At 39.5% G+C, this 24862-nt stretch overlaps 1 protein-coding gene across 3 annotated transcripts in view; it reads left to right on the plus strand.

The window, feature by feature from the left end:
* The window catches only part of fwd (phosphatidylinositol 4-kinase beta fwd), a 62572-nt gene that overhangs the window by 15295 nt on the left and 22415 nt on the right, over positions 1 to 24862 (plus strand). For 2 of the 3 annotated variants that reach the window (XM_089234778.1, XM_089234780.1), the window contains exon 2: positions 17414 to 18309. In XM_089234778.1, coding sequence (XP_089090904.1) covers positions 17499 to 18309 — 811 coding nt within the window. In that variant the 5' untranslated portion in view covers positions 17414 to 17498. Of the gene's footprint in view, positions 1 to 4749; positions 5043 to 17413; positions 18310 to 24862 lie in introns of those variants that run through there. The other variant, XM_089234779.1, reaches the window with a different exon arrangement.

The following is a 24862-nucleotide window of genomic DNA, read 5'->3' on the forward strand; positions in this document are numbered from 1 at the left end:
TTCCCTCTCTCTCTCTGCCCGTTTAGTAATCATAGATATTGAGCAGGTTATCGCTGTATAATTTTTTGACCAGCTGCACGATCCGCTAGGGATTAATTCAAAATTTTATTAATTCTTGGAAACGTGTGAATTGCACGCGGAATGTGCTATGTAGTCGTAGATAATCCGTTTTTTACTTGATTTTTTAGCGTCGTGCGTGTTTGTTTTTTTTTTTATTTTGGTTCGTTGGCGACCATGCATTTGAAAAATTCTATCGACTGATAGAAGCCAAACTTGTTTATAAAACTACTGTCCACGAGCCGTGAAAATGTTAGGGTAGAGAAAAAAAATAGTGTCTCTCCATGCATTGTTCCGCTGTTCCAATCCGTAATTAAAAGTCCTCCCTCCTTGGAAATGATTTTATATTTCCACTTCTTGAAAGCCGCGCAAAAGTGGTGGTGGTGGTATCCATCTTATTATTGTCATGTCACGCTTGGTCGACAGCCAAGACGCGAAACCACACTTTTCTGGTGAAAAAAAAAAAGAAAGGCTGTTTGTATTATTTTCCCATTGCTGCTGCTGTGGATTCAAATTACCGTCGATGACTAAGAAGGTTCTCTTCTTTCACCCGCTGTGTCTTCTGGACGCTGTTGGTGGTAGCTTGTTGTCGTGAAATGCGACGAATTTTTCGCATTAACGTAGAGTGAAGCTTCTCTGTGGCGTATTAAGAAAAATGTGGACCAATGTTGCTTTAATTAATGGGGTTGGGCATGTAAAACTGAGCAGATATCAACCAATATTCACTCGCATCTGGTAACCATTGGGTTTTTACGCATTCACCGAGAGAGAGAGAGAGAGCGATCTACGCATGAAACTCTTAATTTATTTTTTTAATAATTTGCGCGACAGGCGATTCTTGAATTTTCTTATGTATTAGAATTGTGTTTTTGCGAGAGTGATCGCTTCTCTCTCTCTAGGAGCGTTGGAAGTGTTTTAGGCCAGGATTACACTACGAAAGTTTCAAAAAATTATTTTACAAAACTTGAGGAAAAAATACAACCAATAACGCTCGATCACCCACAGCATCCCTGACTCAACGTCTCTGATCACATCCGAGTTGTTACACGTATTAGTTTTTGAACTACTGTGTTTTTTTCTTATTTAGTAATGTCCATGGACGATGCATCATCGTTTTCTTTTTTCAACTTGCATTTTATCATTTTTTGGACTCATTTAGTCGTTGGACTTATTTCTTTGCTTTTCCTCTTGATAACGTGACTTCCCTATCTTCGATCGCGAAGATAACCTTCGCCGATATTCGAAGCGATTTTTGATGCTACTTATTCTACTTTACTTATCATAAGCGCATGGTCAGAGTAGTAGATGTGTTCGAATCGAATCCGTACATAAAATGATTAAAATGAACGCTAGTGCAATTTTACTAGATTTTTTATTCAAATGCAAAGGAAAATTTAACGTGCGTACTTTCGATTTAAGTAGTAGTGGTTCAACTTGGTCATTAATTTTAACAACAGAAATTGTACTATGCATTCCAGCAGGTGCTTCATGCAGATTAGCTTTAAGCATTCTTTTCTTTGAAGAAAATTTTTTTATGATTAAAATTTTCTCCGTGCCTTATCTTTTCTCTCACTCCTTGACCACACCCATGGCCTATTAGTGAAAAGGGGAAAATCTTTTTAGATTGTATGTTCACAAACACCATGACAATAGAAGGAATTTTACCACACAAGAAGGAATTTCCTAGTTATACATAGACCTTTTATGCTTAGGGAGAGGGGAAAAAAATACGAATAGTATCAACTTCTGTACATGAATGTTGTCTTAAAATATCTTTATTATTCGTTTGTATGAATACAGAACCTTATTCCTTCTCGAGATAATCTGACGATTAGCTATACAAGTGTAAATAGCTTATATTCTTGAAAAGAATTCCAATGACAGTTTCTCCAACAATCGCCACAAATTAACTTGGGTTATCAAGCATTTGCCATTTTCGACTGGTTTAATCTTTGGCCATTTTTCCCCCATTACCTACACCTTTTACTAACATGACTCCCTTCCATGAAGCAGATGGAGATGCGAGTAAAACACTCCAGCATCGAATTCGGTTGGACCGTCGCCCGGTTTGGGGCGGGCGGGCAATATCCTGCAGACTGTGTACGTTGTCTGGAGGACCTAGGTAAAGAGGTACATGTGATGTTTTTAGGTGAAGGTGAAAGTCTATTTTTTTTTGCACGCGATTTGCCGTGTTACTTTGGCTGCTAGGGACTTCGCGTGCTGCTCTCGCTATCCCTGTCGTAGTCAGGTAGGTGGGGCGGACGTCAAATCTCCGTTGGCGTCAGTCCACACGATCCACTTATTTATCGTGCTGGACGTTTTCTCGTAGAAGCAATTATCATATGTAGCAGATAGCCGACCCATTAACTTCTGAAGATTCCCCCCCCCCCCAGCCTTTCTTTGCATAACAATAAATGATATATTTGGGTGGAAACTTGCCATTTTGATGGCTAAAAGGGCTATCCATGGTACGTTTTTGTCCCGATGTTGTCTAAATATAGGTCTTTAGAAGCCCTGAAAAGACGCATCAATCAATCGATAGATTAGTGATGATGGCATTCAGGGTTTGTGACCCAGCTGAGAGTGTGTTTGCGAATTTGGTGTATCATCTTCTTTATGGTGGGTGCGTGAGGGAAGTCGAAATGCTTCTGTTGTGTATCCTATGTGAATGTGTTCGATTGACTTGTTAAAAAGTGTTTGTAATTTGATGTGGGCGGAATTCGAAGTGCATTTTTCGTAGACTTATTATTCTAAATTTTGATTAGTCATAGCGTGTTGCAATCTTCTAGCATTTTCTTCAAACATTTATAATTTTTTTTTCTTTGAACATGTCTATCTTTGTCGATTCTTCAATGACTACCGAGCACTGCTCAGTGTTACCGTATTTTCCACACTGCACATGTAATTTTTCATTGGCGTCATATACAAGCTGTAATACGGGGTAATTTTACTTGTCATTAATGTGGATATCCGTTCAATTTTTACTGATGAATTTCAAGTTTTCAAATTACACAGTACCTGGAAGTCGTATGGTGAAAGAAGAAACATCAAGTTCGATAGGTATGCTCTCAAACCCAACACCTAACCACACCCAACCCAGAGCCCTACGGGGCTCTGCTCCAGGATGGGCTAGGATCTTTGGCAGGCCCGCCTTTTAGCCAGATTTCTCACGGACCCTTTTATAGTGGATTTATAGCATGAAAACATAAAATGATAGTATTTGTCTCGGACTCTGTCAGCCCGAGCCTTGTGGGGGGGGGGGGGATGGTCTCCCACATCATTCATTTGCGCCGGTAGGCTGGGATCATTGAAGGGCATTCACGCAAGAATTTTTCACGAGCCTTCCTATGGTAAGTTTATAAAATGAAAAAACAAAAATGATAATCGTTCCGTGCCCCCAGGCTGCAACCCTGTGAGTCCCACCATGGGTATGCGTTAGAGTTCGTTAACGAGTTCGGGATCTCTCTCCTTGAACAGTTTTCGGGGGTTCCCGGACCCCAATTCAGGAAGAATAGGTAGTTTGGGAATGGGATCGGTTTCCAAGAAAAAAAAAGAATTATGCGGAATGTGCAGAAATATGGTGAAGAAAAATAAAAAATACGAGCACTGTGAACAGAAAATCTGAAATTATAATTTTAAAGTTACAATAAAATCTCTCTTTTGTGGACACCGGCGTGAGACAAACGTTGGTCCGTAAAAAAAGGGGGTGACCGTTAATGAGAGGTTTGAAATGCATATTTTTATTATACCAGAGGAAATTAATATTTGCCCGTGGAAGAGGGAACTAGGAATGAAATCCAGGAACTAGGCCATTGAGTGACCTAGAGTGTGTAGTGGCATGGGAGTAACGAAAAGAGGATCTAAGGGAGCAAGGGACCAGGTTGGTTAATGACCAAGAGAGCGGAGAACTTCAGTGATCTATCAAAAGAGTTACCTAGAGTGTGCATGCATGGGGATGACCAAAAAGTGACCTAGGGAGCAAGAGACCAGTCAGTGAGTGTCTGAGAAAGAGTGCAAGCATGTGAAATGACTAAAAGAGTAATTATCGCGAGTGCACCCCCTTGGCCCGGGTTGGCCCATGCTTTAAACCCAGGGCTGAAACTAGAGGGGGGCAACTGCCGTGGGACAAAATTTGGGCGGGAACACCGTTATAAAATTATCGAATTTTAAAGTTGTGGGGGTGGCAAAATTATTGCTTGCCCTCGGGTGGCAAAAATCCTAGTTACGGCCCTGGTTGAGACGATACGGGGAGGGGGGGGGGCCTGGAGCCCATGAGGCATGAGTTCACGCCTATGAGGGGTGGGGGTTCCATGAGTGTGACAGAAAGATAAAATTGTCAAAAACCCTCACTAGTGCGCAAGTGTAATTCGATGTGGATATGTAGACCTACAATTCAATTAAAAAATAGTGAAAAATTAAACCGCAGTGGAGTTATGTTTTATTCTAAAAAAATTCTTTCAACAATGTCATTGCAAATTTCGAGATGCAACGGGAAAACGCAAAAGAAAAAAAAATTGCTGCTGTCTTATTTCATCGCAATTGCGATTATCTTCCACACTTTCCTACGAGCGGTCCTGTCGTTACGAAAAATATCCTAAGGCCCTTCCCATTTATCAGGCACCCAGCGGCTTTCAATCGTAACTCTTGCGACAAATTCTCGCGCGGCTGGGAGCTAGATCGCAAGTCCTCGGCAGAGCACAGCTGCTCGCTCAGCGGTGAAGGCGCGTTTGTTTGTCTCCTCGGGATTTGAATTCGAGCTGAACTTGGGATTTTAATGTGCATGTTTTATTTATTTATTTTTCTTTCTTCTCGGAGTAGCATCATATAGGTTCCAGCCGGCGCAGGTTCGTTGACCGGTGCTTGTGTTGTGTTGTATGTGTGAATATGCTGCAACACATTGATTATTATTTACCTTTTTGCTTGAAGGAATTTTTATGTAATTGACGTTGTGGGCGTGTGTGTGTGTTGTTGGAATTTACTGAATGGTGAGTACTTATATAAGAAATTGTCGATCTCACATATATTCGCATTGAGCGGATAATTACTCTGCGTATAATGCTTTAATTGTTGCTATCCTTGAGAGAGATGTATTTAAAGATCTACATTCATCCTGATTATTATTAAGATTTATATTTTGCCTGGAAACTCATATATTGTGTTTTTTAAAATTAGTCTGTCTAATGTTAGGGATGTAAAATTGTTATGACCACCTTCCCCGTTCTTCTACATGTTGCACAAATTCATGTGTGAATGTTGATAAAATATGTAGTAAGAAAAACCAGTAGGTTTAGCAACACTTCGCTCCGATCCGGGGGGGGGGGGAAGAAATCGACCATCTCAAGATCTGTATATAGGGTCCTAATAAAGGGGGGTGGAGAGCAGGTGGGTCTGATGCCCTGGACCTGAAGAGGGGCCAAATTCACTCTTTAACTGCTTGTTCTACATGGCAAGGGGCGCCAAAATGCCGGTATCTAGTATCCTATGGCTACTAAGTATCTAGTAGTGGCCTTGTCTGTATAATACTGCGTCTGAACCCCATTTTTGTCAATTTTGAGTTCTTGTAATTTCTCGTTCTGTAGTGTATTGCCATATTATTGTATTTCAACTAAAATCATTTTTAAATGAAGTGGCCAAAACCAGACTATAGCATGTCCTGATATACTTTTCGAGGAATTATTAAAATAATGAGATGAATTGTTTTTCTCTTTATACTGTAAAATCACTCAAATGGACGTACAGTAGTATGGTTCTGAGGTACAGAATTAGTCGCCCTCTCTTACACTTTAGTAACCATGTGGTGACTTGGTTCATATCCTATGGGGCTTTTAATCACAGGGAAAAGTCAATCACATCTGCATGGGTATCTCACACATATTCAATAATTTCCAGAGTTAATATGAAATGCAGTAAAACTCCTCTTTTGCGGACACCAATGTGACAAAAAATCCATTTGTAAATTAGGAATGACAGTTAATCATTTGATATAGGGGAAAAAATATTGTATTTAAGGGTGATATATGAGCCCATTTGTGTAGGATTGTATTCAAAATTCATGAAATTAAAATTTTTTTTTTAAATGTTATACAGTATTTTAATGCGCGTAAGAATTTCTTATTGCAGGAGATTTTGCTAGTTCAAAGAGATGTAACGAAGAATTATCTTTTAGTTTTTTTCTATCGATGGATTCATACATTGAAGCTTTTATAAGAATTATTTTTCTGTTTATAATTACACCTAATTCTCTATGCATGCATGTTGTAACCTAATTTCCTTGTATGTTTAAGGCGAATTTATTTCGTGTCTCCACATTATTAAAGATAGGGGTACAGTTATTACACCTTGATACATGTTAATTTGTTATCAGGGGGGGGGGGAGGAAAGTCTTTTTTTAAATTGTGTGGATTATGCACTTTTCAATATCATTCGTGTTGTGTGCATCTTTATTTTTTGAATTTTACACGAATGTCTATGATCCTCAAAGTCAATGTAAGCTACATATATATATTTATAAACTTCTTATGGGTTTATATATAGATTTTCATTGCCAAGCTAACAAAAAGTTATTCTGAGTCACTATCATTATTACATTAAAAAAAAAAACAATGTTTGTGGATTTGTATCCAAACAATTGTTTAGTTGTGTAGTTGGATTTGAATGAAGTTTTGATGCATAAAGACATTGTATGTAAAAAATTAGATAGCCAAATATCGCTGAATGTTTTGAGTAAAATAACAATCGGCTTGTGAAGATTTCAGTTCTGATTGAGATTGTGATTGGTGTTGTAAGGATATGCAGTATAAAGGTATAACAGTCAATAAAGGGCTTGACAAATTGAGAAAGAAAATTATGCTCCAGCCAAATTTCTTTGGAGCCAAGCGAGATTTTATCCAGAGAAAAACAGTCCTAAATGTTTCGAACTTTTCCAGGGCTTACTGACCCCTTTCAATGTTGGAATAGACATTATACAATTGAATCATTTTGTGCCGTCCTTAGACTTCCCTTTTGCAAGCTCGAACAGTAACTTTTACATGACAATACTGATATGTCAGTTGTCATTGTAACTGAATCTGGCTCCTGTGATTTTTCAACTCCTAGCAGTCAATCTTGATTTCCAACTTTTTTCTTTAAAGTTAATAGTTGAATATGTTCTTCATTTAGGTTTCCAATATGCTTGAAAATGAGTTTTAAATTTGTCATTGGCATCCTAAAATGTCACACAACATTCAGTTTGGAGTTACTGCTCTTGCATGCAATCTTATTCGTTAGTCTGTGTGAAAATGTTTCAGGATTGATACTCTGCAGCAAATAAAGGGCTTTACCAGCTTTTATTGAGCATGAAATCTTTTACAAGATATTTTTATGTGATCAGGAGGGGTTCGCGGATATCTTATGCACCAATGTTTCTCAAAGTGTGTGTCATGGCTCCTAGGGCATCGCCAATTTTTGTCAGGGTATTGCGGCGAGCTGGAGATATTTGTGTGCCTATTCTTGCTTTGAAGTGGTTCTTCTATATGGGAAAATATCTACCAAATTTTTCTGGGCAGCTGCAGATGAACCATGAACTGGGCAAAAGAGCCACAGGTGCCAAGTTTGAGAGCCACTGTCATATGCAAATGTTTCCATGTACCCCTAAAAGCAGTTCAGTGGATCAAGGTTATGTATCCGCCAATCTACCATCTACATTTCTGGAACTATGAGTGGAATGCTACCGTAGATTCTATTGCTAGTTTTTATTCGGAAACATTTTCCTTGTTCAATTTTTTTCTTGACCATTTGGTAATTCTTTATTCAAGCAAATTTCAATCAGATTTTATGTCTTTTGTATTCAGATAATATGCTGTGTAATACTGTATATGTGCAGTTGTCTTTGTGAGAAAATTTTCATGACTTGGATCTGCCACATTGCCTGTCTATGGGAGTACAGCAGCCAACATGAGATAATTTGCCTCATGATTTTTTTAAGGCAGAAACTACAGATATAAAACATTTACCAGTTTCAAGTAAAGACAATTTTTCTCACTTTTTTGTATATTTTTTTATTTCTTAGGATTAAAATCTTAGTCTTATTCAAATAGTTGAAATGAAATTATCTTTATAATTAAAAGCAAAAAAGAGTTAAATTGTGTGTGTGGTAACGCGATTCAAAAAATTAATAGAATGTTTAAATTTGTATAATGCTGAGTATGCTTCTAGGCCCGTTTCAGGACCTCGCCCTTAAGGCATGGCTGGCATGCAGTTATTTGTGGGCGTGTCTGTGGATTTTCTCTGTAGCTACAAGAATGTACAGATTTTTTTTTAATCTGCGTGTATTTATATAAAGTAGAGGCTTTGAACAAAATAATGCCTGGGAAATAATTTTTTAGTTTTTTTTTTTGCGCAAGTGTTTTCTTTTTCTATTTGTCATCATTGAGAAAATAATCTTTGTTATAAGAAAGAAACGTTGGTTGGCTTTGGTGACCCGTTTCTTATGCTCTGTCAGCTTCCAGTGTAGTGTTCGGTCTTGTATTATGAGTTAAGCAAGTGTGAGAATTGTCTGTAGTATGTGCAGTGTGTATGTGTATGCTCGCTGTGGTGTGACCAAGCTTCCGTAATAATCCAAACTTGAAGGAGGGGGAAAAATCCTTATTAAAGTCTATGCCAGATAATTTATTATAATCAATCTGTTTTTGCTAGAAAATGTCATTAAGAGCTTGTTCATGAAGCTCTTGTTCATACTTTTCATATTATCAGTTGGGAAAGAGAATTAATATTGGGTAAATTACTTTCGTCAATTGATTATGTATTGTCAATAGTATTTTATTAACTTTCCATAGGAAAACTCAGTTTTAGAATTAATTTCTTTCTCATAGAGAGAGAGAGAGAGAGTTGGAACATTTTATTTATGGCAGGGATTCTCAAACTGTGCGCCGCCAACCTTTGCCATGTTCCCTAACAAAGGTTCTTCGAAGCGATTTTTTGTCAGATTTTGTTTGTGGAGCGCGGATAAGCGTTGATTAGGTGTGTTAAGCGTTGTTTAAGTGGCGCCGCGGGTGAAAAAAGTTTGAGAATCCGTGATTTATGGGATAATTTTAATCCAACTTTGCTATCGATTTACTTGAATAGATAGATATCAGACGATTTCAGTTCCCCTTTAATGTATGATATTTGAATTTACGGTATATAACGCAACCAAAAAAGTAGAAAACGATCATTTAGGCTTGTATAAAAAAAAAAAAAACACTTTTTTTTCATCATAGTGTAGAAAATTAGATCCAACGATTTGAAAACCCTCAAAATATAAAAAAATTGAAACACCAAACAGCTGTTTCAAGACTGATATACTGTGAATCCCTCGTATAATGTTTTCAAAAAACCGTCGTTAGTGGGTAAACGCTTTAAACGGGAAATCGTAATGAGAATTGGTTGGAGTTCGGGCCACGAAAATAAGTCCTACCGGGCGGGAAAACATTCTAAGTAGGAACGTTACAAGTAAGATTGACTGTAGCCCCTACTTCAGTGGAAAATGGCGTGTGATAGCGCAGACCACTCGCTTCAGTACTATGGAATGCTATTATAGCGAGTTGTCTGCGCTATAACAGGCCATTTTCCACGCAATATTGGTCTTTAAACGGCTGTGTGGTATTTCAATTTTTTGAATTTGGAGTTATATAATCGTTGGATTTAATTGTCTGCATTTTGGCTTGTAGCTGCTATATTAGAGAAGATATACTACACTGGCGGAAAATAAAATCCCAACACCAAGAAGGAGTTATGCTAGATAAACGAAATTTGGAAGGCGTGTTTGCACATCTGAAAGATGACGCTCGTCAAAATTTCGCACTAGACGAATAAGAGTGGCGCCACTATGATCATGCAACTCACGTTTGCATTAAATACGCCATGTAAACTTCGTGAGCGTTATTTATCATTTATGGACGTTTTGAGGTACGTTTGAGTCAAGAATGTCTTTAAGGAGACGAAAAGGGCAGTATTATCGGTTCACGAGGCCGTGTAATAGGGCTACGAGAAGGTGGATTTTCTTTCCACGATATTGCGGAAAGACTTGGCAGGGATATATCCACTGTGCATAATTACTGGCAACAGTGGTCAGGGCAGCGGATTGGCCGTGGAAAGGCACTTGTCTCAAGAAGACCGGGGTCAAGCCGGACACTGGCCACTATTGAGAGGGAAGACCGCCGTATTCGCCACAGGGCTGTGGCGCATCCTACTACATCTGCAGCAGAAATTAGAGCTGTTGTTCCCAGAGTGACACAGCGAACTGTAACAAATCGATTGCTTGAGGGACAGCCCCGAGCCAGACGGCCTGTAGCGTTCATTCAACTTAATTACAAATCACTGCCATCTGCGACGTCAGTGGTATCAAGAGCTCATTGGAGGGCGGAGTGGGGATCTCTTGTGTTCTCAAATGAGAGCCGTTTCTGTCTTGGTGCCAGTGATGGTCGTACGTTGGTAAGAAGGCTAGGTGAGCGCGTGGAACCAAGCTTCCTGCTGCGCAGACACACTGAACTTACACCAGGAGTCATGGTCTAGGGAGCGATTTCCTATGACAGCAGGAGCACTCTCATCGTTATTCCTAGCACCTTGACAGAAAATTTGTACGTCAGACTGGTGATTGAACCGGTTGGTGCCATTCATGAGCAATATTCAAGGGGGGTGTTTTCCAACAGGATAACGCTCGTCCTCATACCGCTGCTGTCACCCAACGTGCTCTACATAGTGTCGACATGTTGCCTTGCCCTGCGAGATCGCCAGATCTTTCTCCCATCGAGCACGTATGGGACATATTGGAAGACAAATCCAGTGTCATCCACAACCAGCATTAACCGTTGCTGATTTGAGTGACCAAGTGCAACAGACATGGAACTCCATCCCACAAAATGACATACGGCACCTGTATGACACAATGCATGCACGTTCGCATGCTTGCATTCACAATCGTGGCGACTGCAGTGGCTATTAATGTACCACCATTTCACATTTGAAATGCATTTTCTCGCTCTTACTTTAACCTGTGACCTTGAAACTTTAATCAAATATGTTACCGAGACGATTGCTTTGCCTAAATTTCATTCCTCTGAACTAATTTCTTCTTGGTGTTGGGATTTTATTTTCCACCAGTGTATCTTCCGTCGAAATCCTTCAGTTTTTTTGAAGTGAAAATACCGTCATTGATATTGATTATCTCTGATCACGCAGCCAGATGGCTTAGTTTTCCTGATGCGACATAGAATCCGGCGCTTTTATTTAATGCTTGTTCTTTTCTATTTCGCTTGTGAGTGCCCAGTTTTATAACATCCGTTCGTTAACTTTTGATCCTTGGCATCCTGCTTTCATTGATCACGGTTTATGGTGAAATTGGTTCATTGGTTCGACAGTTCAAACTGTACTTGGAGAGTAATTTTGCTTCATTGGGGAGACTTGCGTGTGCTACTCCTAAACCGTATAATTCTTTGTTATATGGCACACCAGGTCTAAAAGACTCGTTATAGACTCGTGAGTATTTTATCAATCTTTATTGAATCTTTTTTTCTTCTTTTAGTAGCGGCGTGAAGTTAGATTATGCGAATGCAGCAATCTCGGTGCATCGGATGTACATGCTGTATATATCTTTGGCTGATTGTATTCGTTATCTTTTGTTTACAGTGCGCTTGACATTTCGCTTGAACTTCGTAGCCTTTTTTTAACTTTCGCATCAGATAATAGGTCCGTAGGTAGCAGCACTTGCGAGATGTACGTCACCCCGTACATAATTTTTTTATTTTCCTTTTGTCCGTATCTATCATATGCGTTTCAAGCAAATCATGAATGTCGTCAATCAGAGTCCAATGAAAAGTTCGCTGAATACGAATGCAGTTCCGAAATAACTTTTTGCAATGCTTCATTTCAATAAAGTTCTTGATAGTACGTACGTTGAACTGAAACTTTCACTTAGTCGCAGGGACAAACAAACTTTAAAAGCATTCTTGCTAAAAAAAAAAAAGTACCTTGACACGGAATTAGTCCTTATGTAGTTGAACGATTGAGATAGATTTTCTACTTTACCCAACATGGGACGTTCCCGTATGCTGAACCTTACACAGTAACCAGTATGTGTAGTGGAGCATATACTGGATTGACCAGACGTCCAGTGGCCTCCGAATGGCCGCAGCTTAAGATGCTCGTCTTCCAATGCGAAAGTTACCGTCAAAGACCACGGGTTCGAATCCGGGCAAGAACATCAGAAGCAAGTTCTTTACTTACCTGCCGAACTTTGGGAGACCACCACTAGATAGCGCCTTCATTTCTCACCCAAATTCACTGGTTGGAAATAGCCGTATGGCGATATATGATATATGTATATATACGATATACCGGAGTTGCTGTATTGGTAAAGTAGAGACGTCCTTCGCTGAAGAACCCGTCCTGGCCGATTTTGGAGTTACCTCGGGGAGGGGCGTAGGCAGGATCGACTTTTGTAAGGGGGCACAAAAATTTTCTTTCCGTTAAATTTTGAATTACCACCCTTCAAAGACCATTCAAATTAACAGAAATTGGCTATTATACCATATAAAGAGTATTTTCTTTCCAATATTTGCATTTTTTCATCGAAATATTAATTTTTTTCCTAATTTTTGGTTGGTTTGGGGGCACCCCCCCCCACCCCCAGCGTACGCCTCTGACCCCGGGAGAGCATATTGCAATTTAGTCTCAAGATTCGTAGTTAATAGGCTATACATTTGACGAGAATGACTTCTCTTTTTTTTTTTTTGTTAAATGTCTCGGTTTCACTGTTTGATTGAAAGTTTTAGTAGTAGTAGTACAGTATTTAAAATTCGCTTAATCGTAGCTTCCTCCTTTTTTGGCTCCTGCATCTAATTCACAGCAAGGAAAATGTGATATTTCTTTTATTTCTGCATGATTTATATATTAGGTTACGGTACATCATTTGATTCACACGGAAATTACTAATGTTTTGTCCATTATTGCAACATTGATGTGTGTTGAGAAATATTTTCATGAACTTTCGAATTCTATTTAGTTCACGAACCGAAACGAGAGGTGTGAGATCTGATGCACACACATACGCTATGGACGGATGACCAGATTTTCGCTTGACGGGATGATCGTTCAGTTTTACGTCTTTTTTTCTGAGAAACGTGCGCTAAGCTCGTCCTATCAATTGAGCATCATTTACATGGAAGTTGGTTCGAAAGCGGAAGCCCGTATTATATTGTATGACGCGAAAGTGAACAGCGGAAGCATCGTCGATTGGTGGGGGAAGACGGTGCACAGCTATTAGATGCACGGATGTGTCTTCAATCATACGCAAACTCGCTTCTGCTCTTGTTGTTTTGACGGCTCGGGGAGAGTTACTGTGGTTTTACATGGAAGAGGTGAACGAACACCAAAAACTCTCACACACGCACAGCTGTTTCTTATACAAGAAAAACTCGCCTGTCCCAAACAGAGCCCTTTTCTTCCCCTCTCGTCCGTGTCTCCTGAGTGTAAAAAGAATCATAATTAATTGACCAGTTTCAACCCACAACCATACCGACAAAAAAAACAAAACTGTCGGATGAATATTTTTTGCGTGATTAATATCATTCGTATTTGCATGACGTAAACTTTCTGCAAACGTGTTTGTTTTTATGTCTGATGTTTTCGCTGACGTTAGCCTCAAAAGATTTGGAGAGAGGGAGCGGTGGTTCTTAATTTCTCACTTAATTGTGTTACAGGTTTATCGAATGGGAGCGAGGGTAGAATTACCAGGTGTGGGGCACCAATCTTTTCCAAAGATTGACCGCACTATGAGAAAATTAGGGTCGTCTACGATTACATTTGTGACATTACAAAAAAAGAAACACATTCCTTACATTGAAATTCATTAAAAAAAAATTTAAGTTTTAAAAATCCAGAGCTCTTTTATCCATATATTGTTTTGTCCAAATAAAATCAGGATTAGTCACTCTTTGAATGTTTGAAAATTTGAAAAATACACCTACTTTTTGAACAGGGGGCACATGCGCAGGATTAACCTTTAGGAGGGGGGAGTGTGGGGGGGGGGGGCGCAATTTCTCTGGAAGAGAAATTGTGACAACCTTCTCATAAAGCATTTGTTTAATTGTCTTCGCGGTCTTTTGATCAGTTCGGATTTTTTCATAGTCTTATAAAGTTCGGAATTTTCAAGTATGATTTCCACAGATGATGCTTTGGGTATAGTTGGATTGGTTATGGCACTGAAAGTTATTAACTCAAAAAAAAGAAAAAAACGGGTAACGTGGTGCAAAGATTGGTTAAAAAAAAAGGCAACAATATTCGCACGTTAAGTTATTACAGGAATTGGCATTTGCACCAAAAGATTCGCATAATTTTCTCAAAGGATCAAGATATCTACTGAAAGCTTTTTTTTTTTTTCAATTCCTTTCGGAAATTGCTTCGCAAACTGTTTATTTTTTTAACAACACTGTCTCTGTTCGCTAGAGGATATATTTCCACACCCATCTCTCATAACTATTATCTTTCTTAATTTTGTTATGGTAATCTTTATTTTTCACCTGCCACAAGCATTTCTCATTCCTATACATTTCAATGAATTCTTCAAAACATTCGCGCTGCCCGTTTCGAAGATCACTCGTTATTGTAAACCTCGAAATGTGAAAACTGAACTGTGAACTAAACTCTGGTGGAGTGTCGAAATCGGTGTTTCTCAAAGTAGGACTATCCAGGCTATGAATGGACACAAGGGGGTGATGGGGGGACAAGAGGAAAACATCAGTTTTCGACAACTCGGATGATTTTACCAAGGAAGCCTTTGTAAATATGGGCCTTGGGCAAAAAAAAAAAAAAAAAAAAACTAATATTGCACACAGAAAAATTCGTACTTGTTTCATCAGAGCTGAAGTGTTTTTTTTTCTTTCTTTGAATGTGCGCTGTACATTCCAGATGTATTGTAACTGTAAATTGATCGGTAAAGCCTACTGTCACAGATCTCCACATCATCTGAGGTCCTGCATCCCCGGGGGCTGGTTTTACTAATGAATATTGTCATTATTCGAACCATTTCCCCCCACCCCCCACAGACATGTGATTGGCATCAGGATTCTGATTTCAGAGCCCGATACGATTCCAATCATTCTTTTTTTCCACGTTAAAAAATTCACTATAGTGGTGGCTCGGCAAAGAGAATAGCCTCTGTGCCTTGCGGCAGGATGTGGGTGGGGGGGGGGCAGGGGGGTGACGCCCAAGAGCCGCGACGCACACTTTGAAGAAGACTGCTGTAACGGAAGATGTTTGTTGAATCTACACCATAAGTACAATAATGTATTTTTTACTCCTTCAAAATTTTGATGTTACTAAAACCTCTCATAATGACAGATTTTCATGACTTAAGTAAAAGGCACTACTGCCTACTCATGCTTATCAAGAATGCTATCCATATCTACAGTTATTATGACAATATAGGCAATAAAAGAGAAATTTTGGTATTACAATCGACGCCCGATATAACGACCCCTTCGTCCCGTCGAGAATGGACGTTATATTTGGAGCGAGGGGGAGACTTGGGGATGTAGTCGGGCCTGATTGGGACGGTCGTTATATAAAACATTTGTGACTTACCCTACCAGTCTTTGTCGCTATAACGAAGTTGTCATAACGAGCATCGACTGTATCAATTCTAATATAACTTATATTTTATATTTTGTACAATTTATATATACACATACTATAGTGAAAGCCTATATAATGATACTCACACAAAAGGACCAGAAAGACATTGTGTTATAAAGGAGTTATTCTTTATAAATGGAGCATATTAACGTTATGAATTAGGACCAGAAAGTAATATCGATATAAAGAAATCGATGTATAAGATTATTGTATATTACTTTTCGTATAGAGCAGGTCTGGGAATAAATATATAAACAGCATATAATGACAATATGAGACACTACAGCAGGGCTTGAATGAAAAAAAAATATATTTATGCTTAGAAGTCAAGCACAATTCTTTGCTCAAGAAAAATGGTACTAAATACTGTTTTTTTACTCTTACAAATACTTTTTTTTGCTAAAAGACACACTGTCCTGAAATCAGAAAATTTGTGTCATCCGTAGACTTCAAGCGAACAATTACATAAAGAAAATTTTAGGTGCCAATGTCGATTTTCTAGTCGCCGTGGTAACCCTGCACCTATGGTCAAGGTTTATGGCAAGAAAATATATAACAATAAGATCACAAATCAGCATATTATAATTTAATATGCATGCTAGTAAGAATACAATAATTTTAGTGTTCTGTGTTCACACAACATTGTATCAAAATTATGAATGTTTTCGGGAAAAATTAAAAAAAGTAGATAAATCACTGTTTCTGCAATTATTTGAAAAAAATTCTCCGAAGGTGGTAAAAGCCATGGGTTTTCCCTGGGTAGTAAAAACCGCGGGAAAAATGTTTTTACTAAGACGGTAAAACCACCAATGGTAAATACCGTGCCAACCCTGCTAGACAATTGTGATAATAGGGTTGCTATAAAGCTTCACGATAGTGAAGATAGATATATGAAAAAAAGCTGGAAAGCAAACAGAACTTGTTTGAATTAATTCCACTGATGTTTGGACGTAATGTCACACCCGTGATCGTAAACAGGTTAAGAAGCTTTATAAGACACCATAGCACTAGTGTATTTGGTTGTCTATTGTTTTATCAACCACCAATATGCCGTTGCCTTAAGTGAGCGGGAGAGGGTATAGCTCGCATCCCATTATGACTAGGTGCAGTCATCGTCGTCGGGCCTCCGGGAAGCAGTAATTTATGGCTTTCAATACAAAGGCCATAGAATAATGACGGAACGGCCCACCAAGCGTCTTACCCCCAGGGAATCAAAAATGAAAAACTCTAAGTGTTAAAACAGCACAAAAACTTTTTTTAAATTTATTTCAATTATTTCGTTTTAAGGTTAGCTCTAGGAGGTTTAAATAGCTCGAGGAGATTCCCCGTTACTTTCCAATCCAAAAATGAAGCCGCCCCTCCCCAAGAAGGCCAGTCTTGATTGCGGCTCTGATTTCTCAGTTACAAGGATTAGAAAAAAAAGATTGGGGGTGTTCCTATCATGGGATCTAAATGGCCCTTAGTCATGTACGTGTATTCATATGCAGCTACAAAAAACGTGCGAGGTCAGACATATAAGGAAGAGAATCAGTTTGTACAGTGAGTTCGGGGGCCCTATTATAGGATACCTAGAAGACCCTTATGATTAGATAATATGGATTCAAATTCAAGATTCATTATTATCGACAGGAAACTGTTTCTGAATTATGATTGAGACTGTTCTATGTAGCCTTTTCCATGAATAATTGTGTCTTGATCTTCCTCACAGGTGATCTCTGCTTTGCTCCTCCGCATATGTGTTTTACATGATGGATGAGTCATCTTCCTGATCAAGTGTCCTCCGCTAGTTCTCGATGGAAGACGACAGCCTTGCAAAGCGGCTGCGACTGTCCCTGGACGTTGGGGTCCATGGTCATCACTCGCCTCGAGGCTGCAACAGACGCATATCGTGCGTCGCTTCTCACCAACGCAACTACAGCCTGGACTTCCGAACGCGAGCCGCCGTGTCGACGGACGATATCCACACTCACCATCGAAATCGCAGCCTAGACTCGGTCCTTCAGCAGATACCGGAGGCGGCTTCCGCTGGCGTGTCGCCCATCATACAACAGTGCCGGGCCAAGCTGGACAGCAGCGGCAGCAGCAGTGGTTGTGCCACGACTGACAGCAGCGTGTCGCTCGGCACCCCCTCCTCGTGCCACCAGAATGGAGCCGTCGTGCCAGGCGGTTGCAACCTCGTTCCTGGAAGTGCCATCAGAGATACGGACCGTACCAGCCTCGCCTCAGACGACAGTGGTATATTCAACTCTGACGACGGGGACAGGTGCCATCGAGCCGCATCCACGCTGCCCACCAGTGCCACCGGATCGGGACACAAATCGTCGTCCCAAGACGTTGTCGGCCTCGCGGACGAGTGTATAGCCGAGGACGAAGCTGCCAGCGGCGGCGGCCACAGTAGTTCTCGTAGTGAGCTGGACTGCGAATTGGAGTGTGATCCGGAAAACGATGACGAGGATGACGATGAGCAGAAAAACTCCTGTTTCTCGAAGCCGCCTCCGAAGGAGTCTCTCCTCCTCAGGTTATTCGAGTCTAAACTGTTCGACATGTCTATTGCCATTACATATCTTTTCAATTCGAAGGAGCCTGGAGTCCAAGTGTACCTTGGTACGTATATATATCTCTATCTTCTAATCAAAATTGTTTAAGGATGCAGTCGAACCCAGTTAGAAAGACTAAAATATTTGGAGAACCAACTAAAAAATATTTGGTACCAATCGATCGAAGGGATGAAACAGCAATTACATCATATCCCACGTGAAGATGTATCAAGCAAAAATTCGCAGTAAGCGAGTTCGTTTTAGCGAGGTTCAACTGTATACAGTTATTTCACTTTGATTCCTCTCGCTCCGTACGCGAGGTCCTGCTCTTGGGTTTGCGATCCGTGGCACATTTAGAGATCCCTTGAGTGGCATGTGACTCAGTTTAGAGCACTGGTGCCCCCCCTACCCCCAGTGCGATTCTATCTCACTCAAGTTACCCGCGGCACATTTCCAGATTACTTGGATTCGCGAAGCATTTAGAGATCACTGAATGTTAGCTCAGGTGGCCACAAACTAGCCAAAAGTTTTACTCGTTTTTGGCGCACCGAATAAGATGCCATTAAGAATATTTCATATTTTCATAAAGGGTGGTTGATGACGTCAAGCATCGTCCAACCCCCCGTCCCCCAACGATGCTGACGTAATACTTGAATGACCCCCTTCTGTCAGAACCATTTCCATTCTAATTTCTTCACCTTTACAAACCTTACCTTTGCTGGTGAAACTCTTGTACGAACATGATTTTGCACCGAAAAAGCCATGCGGAGAATTGGAGATTTTTAGTCTCTAACCCCTTAAAGATCAGGGACGAGGTATCTCGTTTAAACGCAAATGGAAGAAATTCATTCCAACTCTCATTTTCTTTTTTTTTACCTCTTTTCTCATCAGAGCAAAGCTTGATTGTAACCCTATGAACAGAAGTTTTTCCTCCCTGTTCTTTCTATATTCCTGTTTAGTGATTTCCTCCGTCCAACACGTGCAATATAATGTATTTTTCTACTTTGCATAAGGGGAAGAAAAAAAAATAGAGAGTAAGAAAGAACGGTAATAGAGAGGGAAGGAAATCTCTCTCTATTGCACACTAATCTTTTTCCCTCTTTTATTTCTAACATGCGTACGAGGAAACCAGTTTTGTCGCCGACACTTCAATACAGATTATCCATATTTGTTGCCAAAAGATTTTTATGTGGGGGGTGGGTGGTTGTTAAGAATTTCATAACTTTTATTTTCTGATGGGTATTTAGAGCTGTAGACAGCCCAGAACAGGGGAACTTTAATCATGTACACCCTATATGTTGAAAAGCCTCGATGAGTTCGATGTTCAAATTTTTTAAACATCTTTCGAATTTCCAAACTTCAGAATACTAAAATAATAGTTTTTGTTATGTACGCTACCATCACAGTTAGTATTTTCTTGCTATTGCTCCCTCCCTGAAGAATTTGCTGTCTTCCGTTTTCCACAGATGATAATCATAATGATCAAAGGTTTTTTTTGTTTTCCCCCTTCTCAATGGGTAATTACGTTTCCGTGTATAGCTCTCGCAAGTCTGAGTCGACTCCTCCTTTTTCAAAAACCAGCTTTATAATAAGAAATTACTTCTTCACATTCCGTTTCTAGTTGAAAATCACGGCTCCTTTCAGAGAGAAATTGCTTCACCATTCTTTCGTTAAATGAACCTCATTGTTTGTGTGTCTTTTCTTTCTTTTTGTAACTACCTTATATATGCACACGTGTTTAAGTAACTTCGTCACGCCCGTTGCGGGGTTTCATGATTTCGATTATAGACGAGCTCTTCGCATGCCTCCTCTAGCATCGTCCGTCAACAAAAATGCCATTTGTGGTTTTTTGAAAATATATTTCAAGAAGTTGCTTTCTTTCATGTTAAACATGTCGCATGGAACTGGGAGCAGTGTTTACGGCGAAGTCATGTTCAAATCCATTTATTTGGGTAAAAAATTCCTTCAGTTTGTGTGGTTTTTTTAATGTTTGCGCATTTGGCTTCAATCCAAGATGGTGATCGAGGGTGAAACTCGTGCTACATGGCGGGCCTCGTGACGCGCTCGAGTGAGCCTGTGTTCGAGCTCTACTACCCTCGAGTTTCTTTTTTGCTATTTTCCTTCCATTTTATCCCAATCAGTAGTATTTGAGTCGGGTGCACAGTCCGAGTTTACTCATAGATAACTTTTTTTTTCAATCTATAGGTTTGGTTAATAAAAAGCCCGGGGTGTATTGTTCGCATTGTCTATTGCTCAGTGGGTCCTGGGGTTAGGAACGAACCATTAGTTTTCTATGAAAAGATCATTTGTACACGTACGTCCGTGCTTTAGTGCGATGGAGATGAAAAATTGTTCGTAATTTTTTTTCCCCCTTCCCTTAACCTACTGAAATGATTAAACGTTACCTTTTTATTATGTGACTCCATTCAACGTTTATGAATGGCATGCCAGGAGCCAAATTATCAGTGTCCAAGGCCGCATTCGCCGCTGGCAAATTTCAGCGAGAAATATATTTGAGCTGACGTTCTCTTTAGTCATCAAGGAATTTTTTTTATTCCTAATGACAAACTTCAATTTTCGCAGGGCTCCGCTAAATGGATTGATACTTAGATCTTACTATTTTGACGTGGTATAGTCCCGATATCACAAAGATGTGAATTTTTTTCCCCTTTTGAGATATGTTAATGCGAACGTTTCCGTGTTAGTAAAGATTTTCAAGAATTTTTTTCAGGTATTTAGATAGCAAGTGCGCGGACATAAAAATTTATGGGCTGTTTTCCTTGAAACATTCGTTTTATTTTGATTCAAGATAACGTTGCCGCTCTGAATTGCCATAAAATTTGTGTTTCGGATTGAAAAGCTGCTTGGGTGTTAATTCTCTGGTCATGGAAACACATGAATTTCATTTTTGTTCCCTCCGCTATCCCCGTTTTCACACCAAAAAATCATATTTTTTCCGTGGATCATTTTGCTTGAGGCTCAGGCGGTATATATGACCTAGAGCCGAGTCTTTTTTCCTCCCATGGCCTCGTCAGGACCAAATTTTCTTGTGGTTCTCCCGTCTTAAGGCCGAAACACACTACACTGACGTGACGTGACTACCACGTCAGTGTAGCTTGTTTCGGCCTTTGACCAGGGCTCATCTACCCTCATCCAGAAGTGATACCCCCCCTTTATACTTATTGAATCAATTTTGAGTAAATTTATAGTGAACGGGAAAATTTCATTTCCGATCTTCGGACTGACCCCTGGGCTAGAATTCAGTGAAGTTCACCCTTGTGGGAGTTCTACGCAGGGACATATCAACATCATGGGGGGGGGGGCCCTGGTCCAAGTGATGTTCTTGAGCCGCTATATTTAGTTGAAACTTAACAGCTTACATTTTTGCGTATTCTTGAAAGTCTTAAGATCGGATTTCATCATGCAGGTCTCATGAGGACGTCGGGCTATGCCATCCTACCACAGGGTAGGATCACATATTTGTGGGATAATGAATTTCAATTGAAAGCTTTATTTCTAAATATCCAATTCTTTTTCACACCTCTGTTGCCCCTTTAACCCCCCCCCCCCCGTTATGGTTCCCTTCCACTTTATTCTTACCCTTGCCCCCTCCCTCCTCCCCAGAATGCGTCAAGCCCGGAAGGAGGAGGAAGGGCATGTGGCGCTAACTTTTTTGTCATTCAGGAACCCTTGATAGTTGCGAAACTGTTCCACGGAACATAAACACACCTGGATATTTTTATTGCACCCGTAATGAAAAATTTCAAAGCTTTTTATGTTGTGAAACCCCAAAAAATCTATTTGGAATACCCTAGGGTTTTTCGGAACATCAGTTAGAAACCTATGGTCTAGAGAAATGTCGGTGGTTATCCGAAATATGAAAGATCATCCAGATCGGGAAATATGGTTCTCTCACACAGAATTTGAATTTTTGTCTCGGTATGGATTTCATTCCATGTAATGGTGAATTTCAAATGTTGACTTATTGGAAATAGTAACAAATTCTTTGGGTAATGTGTGTTGGTAATATTATGTGCTGTGATAACTAAAATTTGTAGTATTTAAAAAAAGAAATTGGAGATTTAGCCATTTTTTCCCCAAAGACTAGTGATTCCAGAATGGTTGGAGTTACATCATTCAGAAATTCGATGTTTGTGTGTCGGTGTAGGTCACGGTGCCATTGTCCCATAAGTGAAAGGGACTTGTCAGCCACAAGCCAATTCACGCGCGCTTCCTCGAGGACTCTTTTACGGAAGGCTGAGCCAGTAAATGAGGATTTCAAACTTCGAAAAATCATCCATTCGATGCAGCGGGTCAGTCGCTGCATCATTAACTCTTTCTTATCCACGAGGAAGGGGGAAAAGAATCATTTTCCCTAGTTGCCATCCATCATAAAAGTGGCGAGGGAGCTATAGGGCTTTTACAGGTGGTTGTTACCCAGGATGTCTGTGCAAATACGTTGCGTATCTGAGGTTCCGAGTTCATTGCTTGTTGGGTCATGGCACGTATGCTCTGTTAGCGATTTCCCTGGACAGTAATAGCATGAAGAGATGATTGCTTCTGGTGAGAAGCTTGAGATGAGGTCTTGTTTGAAAAAAAAAATGAAAAAAAAAAATCTAGCTCTCTTTCTCTTACAGGTTTTCTTGCCACAACTCTGACAAATTCTACATTTCTGATCAATCGTCCAAGAATGTTTCAGATTTTACATATATATATATATATATATATATATATATATAAAGGTTGATGCACCACCGATTCATTTTTTGAACAAAAATTTAGGAAAAAAAATTACATGAAAAATATGAAACTGCGGTGAATCGATTTTTTTAGACATTGTTAAGAAAGAGACATTGTTATTTACGTCAATGTTCTCACATTGATGAAAACATGATACGTAACTAAAATACCTGAAGGATGTTATAGCAATTTCCGCAGGTGAATACTTTGTAGCTTTTTGTTCCAACGGGAACAGGACAATAAAACGATGAATTTCCCGCGAGATATAATAGTTGTGTGAAAAGAACGTTATTACATTTCTTTTAAACGCCTCGAATCGGCAGAGATAAGTCGCAGTGGCGTATAAAGGAACTCACAGAAAAGAGCCCGATCTTGATATTTAGAAACCGAAATTGTAATTAACTTGCAAATCGGATGAGAAAAGGAAGCTATCCGAAAGCCAAAAATTGATCACATGCCACTGCTCATCTTGGGCATGTTACTGAGCATTCTTCCCATTTCCTAAAACAGTTATTACGAGAGCACATTTTTGATTGAACTGTATTGTTACAGTTGTTACCCATTATGCATGTAATGTGCATGCACATCTGAAAGATGGGTATTGTATATAGGAGGGTATGAACTAGTACTCCAGAGTTGGATAATGAGAGGCATAAAGAATTATTTTTCTCAACACTAAATTTTTAGCCGAGCAAGGAGAAAAAAAAATGGATGGAATTAAAACTGCACTTTAAGTGTAGATAATATCTACTATGAAACTGGTATCCCCCCCCCCCCACCTAAGTATACGTTTTATAGTGGAATACACTAAAATTAACGGAGATTTTGTAACTATTAATTACCGTTATTACTAATCGGTAATTATGACATAGAAGTAGAATCATTACTTAATTAATGACTTCGCTTTTGTCATGACGGCTCGCTGCTCGCGCTGTCACGTAGGGGCAACAAGATCTTGTTTGAATCAAAAATATAATCACTATAGTGAGAGCTGGGGCCCCTCGAGTGACCTCATACTTCCGTCTCGCCACATTCGCGGTTGGGATACAATCCCTTAAACCCCTCTGATTAGTAGTCCGGTAGTACTTCTTAAAAGAACGATACAAAAGAATCGATATTAAAACGCAATAATATACGACCAGCTAATTCAGTTAATGAATTATGATTACTAATAAAAAGTGTCGGGAACCAATAAGTTCTTTATATTTAATCGATTCATTTAAAACGGGCTTTTACTGTTCGGAGTGAATTAATTATGGTGACTAATTAGTTTATTAGTTAATAAGAATTATAATTATTTAGCGGACACTTATATTTGTAGCTAAATATATAAATGTTTAAACATCCGTTAGTTTATCAAATTATCAGTGCTAAATATCCGTTTTTGAGAGCTAAGTTTATTCGATTATTAGTTCCATGTACCAAGTGCGAAGTATTCAAATTCAAGTGCACTTACATATTCCCCCCCAGAAAAAAGAAAAAACATGAAGAGCATTATGACCGAAGGGATTTTGTAAAAATTTATTCCCTTTTGTGTCCTATATATCAAATTATTGTCTTCAATATTTTATTCTGATAAGTAAGGAGAATTCAGATAAGTTATTACGGTAATATCTTGACGTGACACGATGTTATCGTTCATTTTACGTGTGCCTATTCGCTTTCCTTTCAGATTATTTAAAGAAGCAACGTCCGAAATGCGGCAATGATAGCGTAATCAAAGCTGCTTCCAGATGGAAATGATCACCCAGTGTACATGATGGACGCTTTTTTTATGCCACGTCGAGTCCCTGACCTCAAAACGCTGCGAGATGAGCTCCGTCTCCCCGTTCTTTTTTACTGTTGTACCGAAGGTTGCGCCCTTCGTCACTTTCTAAAAA

The sequence above is a fragment of the Pholcus phalangioides genome, unplaced genomic scaffold (genome assembly GCF_987345545.1).
Source record: "Pholcus phalangioides strain wild (caught in Gottingen) unplaced genomic scaffold, Ppha-v1.0 ptg000008l_1, whole genome shotgun sequence".
Taxonomy (NCBI): Eukaryota; Metazoa; Arthropoda; class Arachnida; order Araneae; family Pholcidae; genus Pholcus; species Pholcus phalangioides.